The sequence below is a fragment of the Drosophila persimilis genome, unplaced genomic scaffold, assembly GCF_003286085.1.
Source record: "Drosophila persimilis strain 14011-0111.01,24,50 unplaced genomic scaffold, DperRS2 tig00000124-arrow-pilon, whole genome shotgun sequence".
Classification (NCBI taxonomy): domain Eukaryota; kingdom Metazoa; phylum Arthropoda; class Insecta; order Diptera; family Drosophilidae; genus Drosophila; species Drosophila persimilis.
In genome coordinates this window covers 5,402,597-5,421,588 of record NW_020825294.1, presented here as the reverse complement: position 1 = coordinate 5,421,588, position 18,992 = coordinate 5,402,597, and the positions used below count along the sequence as shown (strand labels likewise).

The 18,992-nt window shown below is 45.7% G+C and overlaps 2 protein-coding genes across 3 annotated transcripts in view; both read right to left on the bottom strand.

The window, feature by feature from the left end:
- Positions 1-8,658, bottom strand: part of LOC6593307 (filamin A-interacting protein 1-like) — a 100,618-nt gene extending 91,960 nt beyond the window's left edge. The window contains exon 1 of one of the 2 annotated variants that reach the window (XM_026987188.1): positions 8,225-8,658. In XM_026987188.1, the coding sequence (XP_026842989.1) occupies positions 8,225-8,233 (9 nt within the window). In that variant the 5' untranslated portion in view covers positions 8,234-8,658. Of the gene's footprint in view, positions 1-8,218 lie in introns of both variants that reach the window. The other variant, XM_026987187.1, reaches the window with a different exon arrangement.
- Positions 8,659-10,029: 1,371 nt separating this feature from the next.
- On the bottom strand, positions 10,030-18,992 carry LOC113565379 (laminin subunit beta-1). The gene is made up of 5 exons (XM_026987155.1): positions 18,759-18,992; positions 16,132-16,184; positions 16,010-16,071; positions 10,389-15,948; positions 10,030-10,321 (listed from the first exon to the last, which is right to left on the bottom strand). Exon 4 carries the CDS (start codon positions 15,783-15,785, stop codon positions 10,401-10,403), a length of 5,385 nt encoding a protein of 1,794 aa, XP_026842956.1. The 5' UTR covers positions 15,786-15,948; positions 16,010-16,071; positions 16,132-16,184; positions 18,759-18,992; the 3' UTR covers positions 10,030-10,321; positions 10,389-10,400.

Sequence of the window (18,992 nt, the reverse complement as noted above, 5' to 3'; positions counted from 1 at the left end):
CCTTCTGGGCCATTTTCTAGGGCACTCCTTGTACAATTTTCAATAAAAAATTCAATTATTATCTGGGTCTTTCACGTTCAGCGAGCAATTTAAAAGAGAATAAGGAAAAAATACAATAAAACAGGTAAAATAAAAAAAAAAAAAAAAAAGCAAAACACACAGATAGACGGAATAACTTTTTATGGATCTGCACATCCGACAGACGGACGGAAAGGCAGATACCGATAGACAGTTTTGGGTGGGGTTTTCCTCTCCCCCCATTTCCCCCTTATTTTCCCCTTTTTACGGGTTTTACCTTTGGCGCCAGTTTGCATTATTTTATTATTTATTCATTTATTTTATTGAATCTTTTGATTGCATTTCCCACGGTTTATGCTGATTGGGCTTTTTGCCAGGCGGAAAACTGCAATTAATTCAAATGGACGTCATTAAATATGAGTGCGTGTTAATATTTAATTAAACCCAAATATTGTTTGAACATTTTCCATGATTTCCAACCAGCCACATATTTGCCCAATTAGAGCGCTGGCAAAAACGAGTCGATGTGATTTCGGTGTGACGTTTACTGATATGTAAATGAATGGAATATCTTCCAGCTCTACTTTTATCCATTTGCCATTCCTCAAGCTGTCCAAAGAAATTTGCCAAGACGACAAATACAAAGAAAAAACGCACAGAAGTTGGCAGGAAATTTCAGTGCCTGCACAAGAACCAAACAAAAGGAAACAAATGGTAAAGTTTTGCAATGGAAAATAGCAAAAACCAAAAAAAAGAAGAGCTTTGCAAATTTATGGTCGCCATATAGTGTTGGGCAGATAGAACTTTAAAATGGTTACTGAACGACCAATATATACCCTTTCAAGAATGTGCAGAATATATCTTTGAGAGAGAGACGTTTAGGGCCCTCAGATTGGTGCTAACCAAAGGCAGTCAGCGCTCTTGTATCTAAGGCCATTCCTTATAGAATTATATCACCTCTTAAAAGTCAAATCTCCTCTCAACGCACTCTTGCTTGCCGAGCCCTTGGCTTACTGAACTCATCCATTCACTGGCTAAATTTGTCAGGACATTTAATGGTCTCCGGCTGGCCCGAAGGACCCTGAGGCCATGGGGCATGGGGCAAGCCGAGCATGTCTGTTCCGACTGCGGGTCAGCCCCAATGTTGTTTTTGCTCAAGCGTTTTTATCTGCGCTCATTTTATTTATGCAGCATGTTGCAAATTCAACCCCAAACTAGACACCAGTTTGCGTTTTTTGGCCAAGTTAATTAAATTAGTTGCAGCGGCAATGGAGGGGCGAAAACACATTTGCTGCATTAGACAATTGGCAGACAGCGAATGGAAAAGATAGATTTATAAAATACTTGTGTACGGATTTGTCTAGAATGTCGGCAAAGGAACCAAAGAACAGAAGATTGATTAAAGCGAACAATATGAAAAGATCTTCAAAGAAGAATATATTCTTGATATTTTTGAGTCCAGATAATAGTCTTAGAGCTGAGAATTAAGTCTCTCATTTACCTACAGAGAATTTACATTCCACAGAAATTCTATTTGATTACATATTATATTATATTATATATATTTTATTATATTTTATATATATTTTATTATATTTTATATATATTTTATTATATTTTATATATATTTTATTATATTTTATATATATTTTATTATATTTGATTATTATCTCTGATTTTCTTCAACAAAAATATTAGGTGAAAATCTAGAGTTCTGTAGTTGCCTTGAAGCCATACTATTTTGTCTTTTTAGGTTTTTTTTGTTAGGTTCTCTTGGGTAGATATTCTGTATATTCAGGATTAAGCCGGTTAAGCCACAAGAATACAAAATCTACGAGTTAAACCTATGAAATTTATTTTAGAATAATTATTTGTAACTTTTAGAGTATGTGAGGGTGATCTTGGATTATCAATTTTAGTTTCAATAATTCGTACTCATGGAAATGTTTATTTTCAATCTTTTAGAATTAAATAATGTTAAAATTGGTATTTTTTTTAGTATTTTTAAACCCAATTCGTTTTATTACTATTTTGTTTCTAATCGAAAACATTAACTTTATTTATTTTTTTCTTTATTTTATTTTCTTTTATAATGTTTTTTGCCTAATTTTTAACCTTTTTTTTTGGATCTACTCTTGTTTTCCATAGACTCAAATATACTCTATCTTTCCTCGAAAGTTAAGGATATTGCAAGTACAGACCTCCGATAGTTTTGGCTTGGTATTTCCAAGTTAAAGAAACCGAAAATATGGGAGTATTTTTTGATTATTTTGGATCGCTATATCTTCAGGTATATCCACTTTATCGACACCAAATAAAATCCCGTGAAAGTTCGTAGAATTATATTTTCAATTCATTAATTTTTGTGAACAGCCGCATTGCAGATGCCGAGTAAAAACTATAAAAATTTTAAGAGTAAATCCAAGTGTAATCCCAATTTTTGTCTCGTGCAAAAGCTTTGCCTTTTGTCGCACAGTGCTTTTTTTTCGCTGTTTATATATAAGAACTATCTATCAAATATTTGTGTAGCCATCAATCAAAATGCAATCGTATAACCTTCAACCCCCAAGGCTGGCCAACTATGAAAGGTATACAATAAATTCACTAAGCTGCAAAATGATTAAATGATAATTTGTCAGGAGCAGCTGCCGTTGATGCTGATGCTGGATATTGAGCCCCAAAATAAACACTATTAATTTTGGGGCAACAATGGCTACGATGCCAAACATCCAGCCTCTCTCTCACTCTCACTCTATCCTTCCCCCCCTCGCTCTGTCTCTGTCTCGCTGTATGTCTAGTGCCCCCAAACTGTGTGTGTGCGGCTCTCCTTTTATCGACAAAAGCCACACATGTGCGGCACATTCCCCAAAAACTTGGCCCGAGCACGTTAAAATTTAAGCCAGTTTGACATTTTGACAACAGCCCAAAGGATCCCATGAGCAGGCCATCCCAAGGAGGAGGCACTGCAGCACTGCAGCACTGCAGCACTGCCACTGCCACTGCCCCTGCAACGTGAATGGTTGCATGTGTGTCCCCATGTCTATGGCTGGGTGTGCATTGTCGTGTCGTGGCCCTGAATATTTAATGAAATTAGCTTAAGAATCTTACCCCCCAGAACCGAAGGGGGGGGGCTGACTCACGTAGTGCAGGCAGCCCACGTGTTTACGCTGGAATTTCAAATGGAAAAAACGTTGCACGATGCACGATGCATGGGGCACGGGGCACGGGGCACATGTGACGCCCACCAAATATGCAAGGATAATGACTCTGATGAGGGTTAAGTAGGCGGTGGGACGCACTTCAATGGCAAAGGATTCCATTCCAGGGACACATTTCATTTAGTTTTAATTCACTCGAATTTCATTCCGAGTTGAGTTTTAGCAAAAAAAAAAAAAAAAAACTAATTAGGATTAAAAATGTAGGATAATTTATTTGCAGAAAGAAACTTTTTCCCATTTCCCCTTCTACTCAAATATACATACATATGTATGGCATTTTTTGTTGGGAATTCATTTCAAGGCTGAATGTTAATTATTTCATTACGAAAGAGGGATAGTGTTGTATATATCTGCAGTATTTAATTATCTAATATGTTACTGAAGTATTCGGCGGCTCGAAAGATACATATGTATCTTAAAATCAGAAAGAGCAATGAATGCTTTAGGCAATATTTCTAATGAACTCGTACGACTTTTAGATACTCAACTTCCACAATTTATTCGTCTATAATGCTCTAAAACTAATATATGCCGGAATATCTCATTTTTTCGTCTCACATTCGAGTACGAGTCGAATACTGAATATTCCGCTCATCCGAAAGTGATGCTTGGACAACGAATTTCCCCACTGTTATGCGCTCAAATTTAAACATGATTCAGTTGGTATGTGTTGCGTTTATGGAAAAGTGAAACTAGCTGAAGAGGAGTCACCACCAGAGCTAATGAACGGTTTGCTCATCGGAAAGGATCCTGAAGGATCTGAAAATTTAGGATGCTAGTATAGCTTTTTGTGACACTTTCCCACAACGGGACGACGGGTTTCTTCGATTCTTTAGACCATTTTTTCGGTCTTGTAGTTTTCCTATAAATTACACTTATTAATTTATGAGCTTTCCCTCAGCATCCTGCTGCTGTCTCCTCCCTTTATCCCTGACTTTTCACAACTTTAGTTACAAACTTTGATGAAAAACAGTTCAAACAATTTACCATTCCATTAAATGAGCACCCAATGCCCTCAGGACCTTATAATATGCCCATTCTCGTACATTTTGAAAACTTTATTAATTAAAATTGGCACTTTATTCCGATTTTTACCGCAAACTAAACCAAATCAAACAAAAACAACACCTAACCGATGATACAACAAATTAGCATTCATGATATCGAGACGATGGTTTCCTGTTTGCTATGTGGACAGGACAACCCCGAAAGACAAACAGACAGCCAGAATGCATTTCCATATTGTGGCAGAAAGCGCGTAAATTTCCGCGGGCCAAAAGCTGCCATAAATAATGCGAATCCCCGTAAAAGGGAAAGGTGCCCCAAGCTCCCAAGCGAATGCGAATGCGAATGCCGATGCATTTTGCGTCGAGTCAATACAGAAAATTCCCAACGAATGCCAGCATAAATCATAAATGGCAAACATTTCACGGGATTCCATGTGGTTGGGGGCCGGTGGATTATCCTCTCCATATTGAAACAGATGCTGCCACATTTCTAAAATACAAAAAATGATGACTGCCACAAAATCCAGTGGCGCATGGATATGGATAGTCGTTGGGGGAAGCCATTCCAGTTTTAAATTTGTTGTGTAGAAAACTTAAATAAATATTCTGTTCCCTGGCATATTTCACGCCTTACAGGCACATCTTTTCCGTATACAAGGAAAAATATCTCGTTTGCCTTGTTATCCTTGCACTTGCAGGAGACTAGACTCCTGTGGTTGTGCCCGATGCTGCCGCTGCTGCTGCTGTTGACACAAAAACAAAATGTGTATAGAAGAGGCGACCCCCAGTCGACAATCGTATGAAAGGAATATAATAATACTACTACAGGCTGCTGCACATAATGATATAGGGGCCATGGCAAGACGACAAAAGCTGGCATCGTCGGAGGTGGAGGTGGAGGAGGAGGCGATTGCCGGGGGAAACTCTGATGATTATGAGCTTGTCGCGGAAAAAAGGCGAAGGCAACAACAGGGCCAGAGCCATTGAAGGATCCCCCACTATATAGCAAGAGGAGGCAGTATTTGTTAAGGTGAAAGTGAAATGAAAAAGTATTTCAAGGGAAATCTCCTTTGTAGAGCCAAATATTAAACAAATTAAATTCCGCTCATCCGAAAGTGCTGATTGGTATTTATTTTGCTAAATATCCATTAAGGTCTGCCATTTCTACAATACTTATTTCGATTCATTAATATCTTCAGTCTACAAAATTCATAAAAAAAGAATATAGTTCCTTAAAAATCCAATATTCAACATCTTCGATTCCATTGTCTAACTCTAGGGTAACCCACAAGTCCATCATACCTCCCACTGCCACAAATGTATTTTTTCCCTCAAGGAAAACAGAAAAACTACTGCACGGCGGGGGGGAGTCTCTGGCCTGTGGTAAGCCTCTGCTCAGAGTACATAATAATACGGGTCCAATGAGATCTTGAGCGTCTCGAGAACCCAATTTCAAAGTAGAATTGTTCCCACTTGTGTGGGTCCTCCACCGCCTGAACTTGGCCGCATTTGCCGTGAAAATCAAAATTTCATAGGCAGCCGCCAACAAGAAAATGGAACGAGCAATCCAAGAAGAAAACTAAGATGGAACAAAATGAAACAAAAAGCTGAGGGAAATGAAGGCAAGTTAAAGATAAAGGGAAATAATTTTATATAGAGCGACAAGTGAAAAGGTAATTTATCAAGGAACAAAACAAACCTGTCACGAAACGAACAGGCACGCGACTGTTGGCGGAGGTCCTCAAACAGCACCCACACGGCACCCACAATAGCCATCCATCCCACATCTCCAGCCCCGCCTCCCCCCGTCCACACACGTGCTCTGTCATAAAAAATGTATTGCGAAGGAAAAACCTTAAGAAAAATGTAGCTCCATTTGGTAGCCAATGAAAAATGGCCGCGAAGTGCCTTGGGGCACTGACTGGCAATCACCCTTCCGTTTCCGTCCGCTATCCGAACCCTCAATCGGTTGATTGGGATTGAAGGCTTTTCTGGCTTTTACGGTCGTGCAGCGTAATGGCCTGCAGATTGAGCAATAAGTGGAATTTCCTGCTCTTCGGTGGGAGAAACTCTCGAGAAACTCACTCATTACACCGATGCCAAGACTCTGAAGTGGTTAAAGGGGTAAAGCTCTCTGCGAAGTAACTGCAGAGAGTGGGTTCACAAGAATTCAAGCGCATGACAATGGGGACAGCCATGGCACCAATCAGTACTTTCGGATGAGCGGAATATTCAAAAACGATAGATAACAAGACTGCTCTGCCCTCATTCACTGGAATTCGACTCTTATGCCATCATTGGCCACCTAGATTGCAGGAACTGGGGTTTCTTTGGGTCGAGAAATGGCAGAAAACTGTTCTTTGGGGGGTTCCAACGATCTCTGACCACAAAGTGCAAGAGTTTCTTGGAGACTCGATCTCCTCTAAAAGCTGGAAGAGCTCCAAAATAAATATTGTTGTGATAATTATGATATTCCAAGACTTTGGAGCACAAAAGATACATATATCCCTGTGGAGTGATGCTCCATATACATTTCATTATCTTTGCTGTACCTTAACAATTTTTGTTACATTTTACGACAAGCCCTCCAACCCACACATGCCATCGTCTGCTACCTATTTTGCCATAAGAATTTTTACGACTCTACAACATTTTGTTCCATCTGCACAATTCCCGTTCAATTTTACACATCATAAAATGCATGGGAGGGCCGACTCTCTCCACCCAACGGGCGGGGTCCATTGATTCCAACGGCAATCCAAAGAAATCAATGCGAATTCAACGCATAAAACCCACAAAACATGCATAATTTATACAAACAAGTGAAAACCGACTCCGGGCTGGGGAGACGGTGACGGAGATGGAGACGGAGACCCACTCCATGTTGACTCCCCAAAAACCCACCCAAGGACCAACGCCCACGCACCACCGATACACCCACACACCCACACACACACACAGAGGGGCATACATATGTACACATACAAGCAATAAAACGAAATCCAAATTGACAAACATTTGCCAACGAAGAAAATGTGGAGGTAGCGATGGGCTCTGGGTTTTGAGTTTTGGGTCCAGTACCAAAAATTTCACGAGAATATTATATTTTCACAACAGATTTCGTTGAGATTATGTCCTAGGAGAACAACTAATTTGGTTGGATCTATTTGAGGGATACACTTCTCATAGAATTTGCCGTTGGTTCAAAGATTTTTCATACGATACGGTTTTTTGCGCATGGTCCAGGATTTATGGACAAAATTTAAAGATTTTAGGCACCAATTAACTAATTTCGAGGTGATGATTTTTATATGATTTAAGTGCCAATTATACATTTTTTAGTGATGTTACAGCCAGAAATTGAATAAATGACGGCTTTTACTTTCTTATACATTTCTGAGCAATTATTGCTATTTTTAGCCATGGTATAGGGCCGGTTTTTATAGGCACAAGCCAAACGTACAAGAATAGTTATTTAATATCTTCTTTTGTTTTTATTTATGCAATTTTACCTCTATAATTCGATTTCAAACGCTGTAAAACAACATAAGAACAAATTTTAAACAAAAGCATATAAAATCAAACAATTAATATTTGTGCATTGGGCTTTTTAAATATTATTTACATCTTTAATCCAAATTATTAAATTTAAAAAAATATATTCAGCGCAGAATATATGCCTTTTAAATTTTTTTCCAAGATCGTTTTATTGTTTTACCTACTTTATTAATACCAATTTCCCGACTAAATAGACACCTCATTAATTTTTCTGTTAGTGTTACGTGCACAAAGCTTAAGAAGCAAACATCTTTAAGTTTCATACACTTTTCTACACATTTTTCCCATTATCCCGAATCACTCACGATAAAAAGGAATGAGAGTGCTGGTGGGTGAAGTGGTTCTTCTGACAGCTGTTTGGTTTTCACATAAATAAATAATTTTCTAATAAAATTAAGAGCTTAGCTGAGGCTTTACCTTTACCTTTGCCATAGTCGTTGTTGTTGTTTCTGTTGCTGTTGTTGTTTTCCAGAGATAAGAAAATTCGCTGTGCAAAAACACAGTCCGCACAAAAGCAAAAAGCCGTCGGCTTTTTGGTGGCTCCCAAAATAAATGATGTATCGGTGAAGGGGTTTTGCAGTTAGTTAATTAATTATATAGTTGTGATTATATGATTTATTATGTGTAGTTTTTTGTTGTTAATTATTGGGTTTTTGTTGCTTTTTCGGACTCTGCAGTTCCGCTCAAAGATTTCTTCTGCGAGAACACGAGCACAAAAGGTAGAGCGAAAACACCATTTGTTTTTCCCTTTTTGTTAATGAACAATAATTGGTCTTCTCTTCATAGGCTTTGATTATTTTGCACAATATTTCATTTCATTTTTTCTTTTCTTTCAAGATATTTCGGAATTGTAACGGTAAAACCACGAAGCACACGAACGAACATTGAACACACACATGCACACGTACACGGAGAAAACGGATTAAAATTGAAACAAAATTCCAAAATTGCAGATCTCTTCCACGGTTATTTTCTTATTATTTATACTATTTTTCCACTGGCTTCTCACTCCATTTTTCTTATTGATTTTTATGGCGCGGTTTTTGTGTTACATTTTTGTGTTTTTTGCTTAATTTCTTCGTTGTTTCTGGATATATTTCAAAGCACAACATAAAAACGCATCCACGTGCGTGCGAACGAGACGAAATCAGGTGAAATTGCGGTAAACACGAAAAAAGAGGCAATTAACTTGTTTAGGGATGATGCTTGAATATGAATCTTTTTATTCTTATGTTTTGCAAAATATTGGATATTTTTGTGGTATATATGAACAGAGTTTTCTGAATTCAGAAATAAAATTCGACACTACTTTTCTGCTGTTTCATTTTTCGCGGCGGCTGTGGCTCTACTAACTGTAAATGCGAAGAAGGTGGGAAGCACAGAATAACCGTGAAACAGCGGTGGCAGCGTCTTAGCCCCCTAAAGCCCCCTATATTAAAACAGTTCAACTTCTTCAGGAACATGTCGGAAAAGATTAACGATTGTAAATTCTTCTTGTAGATTCATGCCATCTTTCATCTGAACTTCAAAATAAAAACGCTTACTTTCACCTGAACTGCGCTAAAATGATTAAATGTTCATTATTTTTGGTGGTAAATTGAAATACCCCCTTGGCCTATAATGGGTTAATCGTTCTTCGTTAATGATTGGAATCCATATTGCCTAATTTTGATGTTCCGTCAAATATTATAAGCTAGATAGAACATTAAGGCATGCCCACACACTTTTGTCCGATTAATGAATCAATTTCCCTACCAGACTGACAAATTTTAACGACCCCGTTCACTTCTTTGCCTATAAAATAAGGTTTAAGCAAAAGAAAACAAACACCCACTGAAGCATTATTTTGGCGCAATTCTACTTGCATGTTGCTGAGACATGCTGCTGACACATGTTGCTAGAACTCTCATTTTTGCGTACCTATGTTGCTAGTGAGCATGTTGCTTGCATTTGTAGTGTGCCCGGAAACTGGAACAATAAAAGCGCAAAAAATCTGACAAAGTAGTATTGTTTAAACAATTTGAAACTTTTTTGGACATAATGCAATTTGTAAACAATGTAATGCCAAATATTTGCTTAAGACGCCCCCCTTGTGAGCATGTCGGAATTCCGTGAATAAACAACGGCAAACGAAACGGAGATGAGAGAACTCCGTAATGATGGATAGTCTCTCAATTATTGCAATGCTGCCCTGCCTCTCTCTCTCAAATGCAATATCCACATCTAAGTAGTTTATTTAATTACATTTATTGCATTACAAGTGTTGTAAGGTATAGAATAAGAAGAGTGTACACATTAAAAGGGCTTCTTGAATTTTCCTGTGTGTGTTTTCAATTTAAAATTAGCATTGCAGAGTTGTTTTTGCTTAGAGTACAGAACGTAACGGTAACTTAACATGTGTTTCATAATAACTTGTTTGCCTTTGCTTTGATTCCTTTCGTAATTCTGGTTATTTGCATTTCGCAGTTCGCATTTCGCGTATTTGTTCATGAATATGGCAATTGAAATGGCCGCTGGAGGCTGCAAGAAGAAGAAAACGAGTTGGTTATCGCTGGATCAATGGGAGTATTGATTATTTGGTACTCACTTTTCCCGCCCTCTAACACTGCCGATAATAAACGGCCCGATCTTGGATATTCCGCAAAAACTCATTCAACTGATCGTTCAGCGGTCCAATGGCCGCCTCCAGCTCGCCCAGCTCCTGGTTTTTGATCTGGTACACCGACTGCAGATCGTTCAGATCCTTCAGCTTCGCATTGGTGTCCACCGTCAGCTTGGAGGCGCGCTGTAGCAGCTGCTTGGCCCGCTCCCTGGCGTTCTCCGAGCGACTGGCGCGATCGGTGAGCGTCTGGTTGGTGGCACTGGTCGAGGACTGCAGATTGTTGGCCTCGCCGCGAGCGCGCATGGCCTCTAGCTTGACGCGACTGGCCTCCTTTGTGATCTCCTTCGCGTCGCGGTCGTTCTTCACGATGTTGTTCTGCAGGCGCTGCACCTTCTTGGCCAGCTCGTCGACCTGCTGGGCGGTGTGATTGGCCGGCGACTCGGCTGAATTCGTTTCTTCGTCGATCTTCTCCAGATCCTTGGCCGCCAGCTCAATGTTGCTGTTCGCCTGCTGAATGGCATCCTGAGCCTTGCCCTGCGATTCGTCCGCAGCGGCCAGATTCTCCACCACAGAGTTGGCCGCCTCCAGAATTTTGTTGGCCGTCTCCTTGGTGGCATTGGCAGAGCTCTGCAGGCGATTCACACGCTCCAAGTCCGGTCGGGTCTTGTAGATAATGGACTCGACGTTCTTCAGCGAGGACACGGCATCGTTGATCTTCATGCCGAGCGATTCGATCTCCTTGGGGTCCAGCTTTAGGTCCAGCAGCAACGTATCCTGCGCCAGCTGCTTGCTCTCCGACGGCGAGGCCGTTTTGTTCTCCTGGAAGTCGGTGACGGCATTGATCAGCTTGGTGGCCAGCTTTATGTTGTCGTTCGTTTGATTGAGATACCGCTCTGATTGCTCGAAGCCGGCCTTGGCCTTCTGGAATGCCTCCGAGGCATTGAGCTTGGCCTGCGTCAGCGCCCGGATGGTCTGATCCGCCTGATCCTTCTTCGTGGTGATGGCCAGCTCGGCGTCCTTGGCCACCTTCAGGGCCTCGTCCGAGTGGGCGCGAGCGCCGTGCTCGCAGGAGAGGAAACCACCGCACTTGCCGCATCCCGCACCGCCGCACAGATTGTCGCAGGGATCGCCCGGCTTGCCGCACACCTGGTTGTTCAGTTCGGGGATCTGGGCGGTCAGAGAGCTCAGTTCCGTGCGATAGTCGTCGATGGTCTTGTCGTTGTTGGCAATGGCATCCGACTCGTCCTTGATCTTGTTGGACAGCGTCTCTACGCGCTTGCAATTGCGATCCGTGTTGGAGGCCAGCTCGTTCGCCTCGTCCTTGAGTGTCGAGAGATTGCTCACCCGCTCGTAGGCGTGCCGCGTGAGATTCAGGGCTCCCTCGATGTTGGACTCTTGCAGCTGGATGCCGTTCTCCTTGAGCTCCTTCGAGAGCTGCTGCACCAGACGCGAGTGATTCTGCAGACCCTCCAGCTCCACGCCAGACAGACTAAGCGAATTGTAGATTTCGTCCAGGTTGCGTTCCGTCTCGGCCAGGCGGCCGTGGGAGGCCAACAGCTGCTGCTTCAGTCCATTCGTCTCGGCATCCAGTCGGTCGATGTCCTCCAGGCTGACGGAGGTGTTCTGCAGGAGGTCCCGGATGTGCTGCAGCTTCTTGTCGAGCTCACTGAACTCGGCCGTGTAGGCACCGGTGGCGCCCACCTGCTTGATCTCCTTGGCCCGCTGGATGGTGGCCTCCGTGGAGTCCTCAAGGGCCGTCAGAATGATGTCCCAGTTGTTGAAGCACTCGCCGCAGGGCGAGCAGTGCGGGAACTGGCCAATGAAGCCGCGTGCACACTGGTTGCACTTGTAGCCACCGATACCCTCGTGGCAGACGCAATGGCCCGTCTCCCGGTCGCACTGGAAGTCCGCCGCCCCGTACTGATCGCATTCGCAGGCCTGGCACCTCTCGTTGGGATTGCCCCAGTAGTGGGCCTCGCACTGGTTGCACGCCCTGCCGCCGAATCCCTGCTTGCACTTGCACTGTCCGGTGTAGGGATTGCACTGCTCCTGAACGGCACCGATGGCGTCGCAGTTGCAGGCCTCGCAGCCCTCGCCGGAGGCGATCTTCCAGTGGTTCACCGCACACTGATCGCAGCGCAGCCCCTGGACATTCGGCAGACACGGGCACTGGCCCGAGTGGCGGTCACAGTGGGCCAGGGTGTTGTTCGTGCCCAAGAAATCGCAATCGCACTGCTGGCAGTTCTGCTGCAGGGCATCCCCGAAGAAACCGTCGCGGCACAGCTCGCAGTGGTCGCCGGTCGTCTGGTAGAGGCACTTCTGGCAGGAGCCCGTCTCCCGATCGCAGTTGCCCGTGTCGTACGGATCGATGTTGTTGCTGCAGTCGCACTTCGAGCAGGTGCCGCCGTTCTCCGGCGACCCAAAGTGATTGTCCGCACAGATCTCGCAGCGGGCACCGGCATAGCCCTCCTGGCAGTGGCACAGCATGTTGTTGTTGCGCGTGTCCAGAGAGCAGCCATCGGCATGGGCCAGGCCACTGGCCACCGTCTCGGGGCAGCGGCAGGGGCGACATCCGATCTCGCTGCCAAACAGCGGGTTGCCGTAGTAGCCATCGAGGCAGCTGTCGCAGCTGTAGCCGGTGGTAAAGTCCTGGCAATTGAGGCAAGTGCCCTTCAGGGGATCACACTGGGCGGCGTGTCCGTTGCACTGACAGACGCGACACTCGGGGAAGTTCCAGTATCCCGGCTGGCACTGGTTGCACTCCCGGCCATAGGTGTTCGGGACGCACTGGCACTGGCCGGTGATCAAGTCGCAATTGTTGTCCTTCGACCCGATGCTGTTGCAGTCGCAGGCCTTGCATCCCTCCGGCGAAAAGCCATAGGTACCCGGGGCGCACTGATCGCACTGCCGTCCCACCACGTTCGGCTTGCAGTGGCAGAAGCCACCGTTCGAGTCGCAGACCTTCGAGTAGGAGCCTGTCGGGTTGCAGTTGCACATGCTGGCACCGTCATGGACATAGGTGCTCACGTAGTTGTCCAGGTCCCGGCACTCGGGATCCGATTTGTAGTTGATGTCGTACAGCGACTGGTTGCAGTTGTGTTTGGCGTACTCCCGACGACGCAGGTCCGCCATGGGCGAGCCCGTGAAGATCGGGGTGACTTCTATGCGTGGAATCAGCGTCAGCGAATCCACCAGGATGGTGGCCGTGGGACTGTCCTCGTTGTGGCGCCTGCGCTCAAAGTAGATCTTGAATTTGTACACCTTGCCCGCCTCCAGGCACACGTCGTTTAGGGCCACCACCTGGCGACTGCGATCGGGCAGATTGAACGGTATCCTTGTCTCCGAAGAGGTGGCGGCCACCAGCTCCGCGCACTCGCCATCCGGATCGATCTCATCGGGACGCACCAGCGTGATGTAGGCATCATCCCAGTCGCCGCGGGAGGTGCTCTGGTAGCGGATCACCACATCGTAGGGCATCGAGCGGGGAATATTGTCGACGGTGAAGACCATCTCCGAGTTCTCGGGCACGCGCGTGAACCCGATGCCCGTGAAGCCAGTGGTGCCGCTCGTGGGCGCCTCCGCCACAGTGCTGCAGTTGCCATTGCTGCCGTACGAGATGCACACGTCCGACACCTCGGCCTCGTGCACCACATGGAGATCGGGTATGAAGTAGTTCTGCTTGGGCTGCGCGCAAGTCCGACCCGTCATGTGGGGCCGGCAGCGGCACTGTCCCGTCAGCACGTCGCAGAAGTTGTCGTAGGAGCCGCCCGCATCGCAGTTGCACATGGAGCAGCCATCCTCCGATTCGGACAGCTCAAAGGTCTCCGGCATGCACTGGTTGCAGTCCTTGCCGGTGACGAATCGCTTGCACTTGCACTCGCCCGTGTGCATCACGCAGCCGGAGTTGTTGATCGTCCCGAGGATGTTGCAGGTGCAGGCCTCGCAGCCGTCGGGATTGTTCGGCTGCAGATTCCAGTAGCCATCCTTGCACTTGTCGCAGCGGCGGCCCTTCACAAAGGCCTTGCAGTGGCAGGCCCCAGCCTCGGCGCCGTTCTCCGGGTCGTTCACCGAGTCACAGATGCCATCGTCCAGCGCGCCATTGGGATCGCAGTCGCACGGCTGGCAGACGTGCTCCGAGCGGATGTCCTGCGTGGGATCGCGGTAGAAGTACGGCATGCACTCCTCGCAGTGCTGGCCCTGGGTATTGTGCAGACAATTGTCGCACATGCCACCGGACACATGGCCCGAGGCGGTGAACAGCGCCTCATCGAAGTGACAGCTGACGGCATGGTCGTTGCACTCGCATTTCTTGCAGGCATTCGTCTGCTTGCCAAAGGCCGGCTTCCAGGGCAGATCGTTGAAGAAATCCTCGCAGGACTCGCAGTTCAGGCCCTTGGTGTTGTGGGTGCACTCGCACCGGCCGTGCACCATCCCGTCGCCGAACTCCCCCTGGATGGCCATGTCCAGGGGCAGACACTGGGAGGCGTGGCCGTAGCAGGAGCAGGAGCCACGCACCACCATATTGGAGATGCCGTAGTAGTACTTCTCCTCGTTCTCCAGCCGACTGTCGAGCAGATTGTCGCCCAGCTTGTGCAGCTTCGACAGCTGGATCCTCAGGTTCGTCATCTTCAGCTGGTTCTGCACGTGCTCCGCATACGGATCGGACACATTGATGTTCGGCGGCAGCACGCGGAAGATCACCTCGCCGTTGCGCGAGGGCTCCACATTGGAGTAGCGCGAGGTGCACATCACGTCCGTGATGTTGTGCAGGACCGTGGACACGCCCGGGAAGGAGTCGGCACAGTCGTAGGCAAAGTACCGGTACACGTGCCAGGTGCGGCCGAAATCAAACGATCTCTCGATATACATGGCCGCCGGCCGGAAGGTCGTAAAGGTGATGATCAAATGGGTAAAGTGGAACTCCGCCTCGAGGTCCAGCTGAATGGTGGCGTTCTCCTTGCCGTTCTCCGACTGCCACCAGGTGGGCAGATTCGTGCCCGGCTTCGTCTTGTATATGATCTGCCCGATGCGATGGTTCTTGTACGGATCGTGGCGCGTCTCCTCGCGCGTGTCGCACAGGAAGCACTTCTTGTCCTGCAAATGGGACAGGATACAGAATCGCTCCGGCGAATGCAGGCCACAGGTCGAGCTGGCCGTCAGTCGATTCTCGCGGCCAATCAGCAGGTTACCGGTGGCCGGATAGCATGAGGATCGCTCGCACGGATGCGTCTTGATGTACTGCCGCGGCGGATTGCGCGGCCGGTCGCGACGCCCATGCTGCGGCGGCCTCTGTGCCTCCGTGCCCCACAGAGGGGTGAGTACGGCGAGCACAAAGAGAGCCGCGATAAGGCCGCTGCGATGCGGTCGCAGCAGCTCCAACATCGCAAGCGGTCACACTACCTCACACAAGCACACCACACACTCTTCTCTTCTCGTCTCTTCTCGTCGCTCGGATTCTCTGGCTCTTTCTCTCTGGGGGACTTCCGGTCGCGTTTTTAATCAGCTTTTTCTTTCGTTTAGTTTCGTTTCGTTTGTGCCACGTGATCTGAAAAGGACAAAACGATGTCTATATAATATTCATATCCGTAGCTCTTTATCTCGCTTACTCTTCCGCTTTCTCTGATTCTTCTTCTGCTCAGTTGTGTGCCGTTATCCTTTCATCTGAAAGCTGAAACAAATACATACATTTATGATGCAATCGATAGCAGTAGCTTCAACTCTTTCTTACTCTTCTTCACTTTTGCGAGCCGTTATCCTTTCATGCTGCGCTTTCCTTAAGCTCTGAAGAACAAGAGAAAAAGAGACAACATTAGTGACAGTTTTCTTCTTCTGTATACGGTATATGTGTGTGTGTGTGTGTAGTACAGTGATCTCTTTCTCTGCTGCCCCCCCAACCCACACTTTGATCTTCTTATCAACATGAGATGCTCCAATTTTCTCTTCCGAAACGTCGTACCAAATCCAAAGCCAAATCCACCATCCGCACCCAACGAATCTTACGCACCGACTGAGACGCACAGACTCGAAACGGAAAACTGAATGAACTCAAACCCCAACTGGTGATAAACCCCAGGGTTTGTGTTTGTGTGTGACTAAAGTTTAATCCGTTGTTGCCTGGGGCCTGCTGCCTGCCTGCCTGCCTGCTGCCTGCCTGCCCGCCGCCTTCGTTTATCAGCTTCAAGTCTTGGATCTTGGAGCACCACACTCGTGTTTTGTTTATAGTAAAACAAGTGTGGAATGGATTGGAAGGAAAGGGTAGAATGGAGGCAGGGGAGCAGGGGCAGGAGCAGGGAAGCAGGGGAACAAATCTTAAGAAGATCTACATACTTTCAGATCCAATGTGCCATTCCTGATGGATTGTTTTATTATGTCTTGTATTATTTCCGTTTTGCCGTTTTCTAGTATTTTTCTGGTATTTTCCAGTATTTTCTGGTATTTTTCAGTATTTTTTCAGTATTTTCTGGTATTTTCTAGTATTTTTGATTCAATCAAATATTCAATAATGCAGGAGAGTTACGAGGAGAAGCAACTTGATTCTTTTTCCTATTAAAAGCCCTGTACGATACTTGAAATCAATTTAAATCTTCCAAAAGGAGAGGACTTCCAACCTTTTCCAACACTGAAAGAGCATTACAAATTCGTATTCATACCCATGTCCCTATGGCGATGATTTCCCATAACCGAAGCCGTAGTTTGGGGCTTCTGGTCCATCTCTTATCGCCCGGTCGCCGCCAAAGAGGGGCCGGGGCACAGCGGAATCAAAAAACGTAAACTGTGCTACGCGCTGGAGACAGATAAGCATTCCCCAAAAGTCTAGAAACAAGATGGGGAGCAGTGGAGCACATTGTCGGGGCAGCACCAAACATGGAGCTGCCTGCTCCACGGTCTAAAAATATTTCATAATTTCAACTGTCCCCCCAGATAAGAGTTCATTCACAGATACAGATAAAGATACATACATAAGTATTACTTTGGGGTCCCGTAAGACCGGAGAAACTCCAGAATCTATGAGTTTTTCGCCTTCTTTTTCAAGATGAAGGGTTAATGCTTTTACCAAGATGTTTTCCTAAGTTCCTAAGTTTTCAAGACATTCCAAAACTCCAAAACAATGGATGTCAAAGGGAACTTAGGGTTTCGGTTCGCAAATAGAAGACTTTTTTAGGGTATTCCGTATACATATATCGTTTGTTGTTCAATTTCTGTGTGTTTCTGTTTGTTCGTTGATTAATTTCGTTTTAATTTTCGTTCCAAAAGGCGGCACTGAGGAAACGGGCAAATAAACAAAACAGCAAAAAACAAAAAAAAGACAATACAGATGGGTTTATTATCGGTATGGAGTACATATGTATATAGAGACTCTATGTATATACAGAGACTCCGGACAGTTTATACAAATTTGCTCATACAATTTTCTTAGTTCTTTAGCGGATGATATGAATGTGATGTGTTTATATTTCCAATTTGATTTGACCACACAAACACAGCCAGAGAACACAGAAAGAGGAGCCCCAATTCTGTTGCTGGGGGTTCGGTCCGGTCTGGAGCACACATGTTGTGGAAGTTCTAGCCTTTAGCATACATGAGATCAGAGGCTGTGCTATAATTAGCGATCCGACCCCCAAACTGCACAACACAATCCTATCCTTCCTGTCCGGCCGTACAATCTAGACAGATGAATGCACATCTGCGCCTCCAAGGCGTAGCTTGGCTCACATTTTAATTAGCCATCCAATCCATCCATCCATCCATCCCCCCCCTCCTCTCCCACTGTTGCCGAGCCGAAAAGCGCTTAGAAGTGCAGTTTTTTCGAGTCCGCCTGCCTTGTAGTACGTATACGAGTAATGTCTTCACTTTGAGGCATGGCATCATGTTACAGAAATGCACATAAACCACACTACAATTTCTAGACATGCCAGCGTACGAGTACATAGAATTAGCTGGGTCTTATGCGACATACATATGCAGGAATGTACTAGTAGATCATCTAGCAGATGACCCTTTTGGCCATCAGCTGATCGGTGGTAAGCCAAATAGCAAAACTTTTCCAATAGCGACCCTCCTCCAACATAACAGTTGATCCCTACGTCTCTCTCGCTCTCTTCCTCTCGCTTCCCCCACCACAACATGCCCTTTATCTTTGCTTTTGAGATCGCACATAAACAGAGACGACGATTAAAAAGACGGAGCAACGGATGCGAAGGAGGATGAGAGAAACAGCAACAAAAACAGGGCACAAGATAATAAACTCCAAAGAGAGTGGAGTGGAGTGGAGTGGAGGCCAGCCAGCTGTAGGATAAACTGCGTAAAAACTCCGCGTGGAGAGAGAAAAACAAAAGCAACTGTAAATGCACTCACCGGACAATCTGATTCCAGCCACAGAACGTGGAAATTCCTTGCGTGGGGGGGGAGAGAGAGCTACGTTTCCCCAAAAACATTTTCTGTTGTACAGAAAAAACAACAAACAGGCCGCTCGCAGCGGTCCAACAATTTTTCGACTTCTTTTTATAAACTTCAAACAGAAGGGAGTACACTCACACGCACACACTCGCGCGCAAGTCTCACAGAGATACGGAAAATGCTAGCGACCCG

Excerpts from the sequence above, each read along its gene's own strand:
- LOC113565379 (XM_026987155.1), bottom strand. The coding sequence starts at position 15,785 with ATGTTGGAGCTGCTGCGACCGCATCGCAGCGGCCTTATCGCGGCTCTC.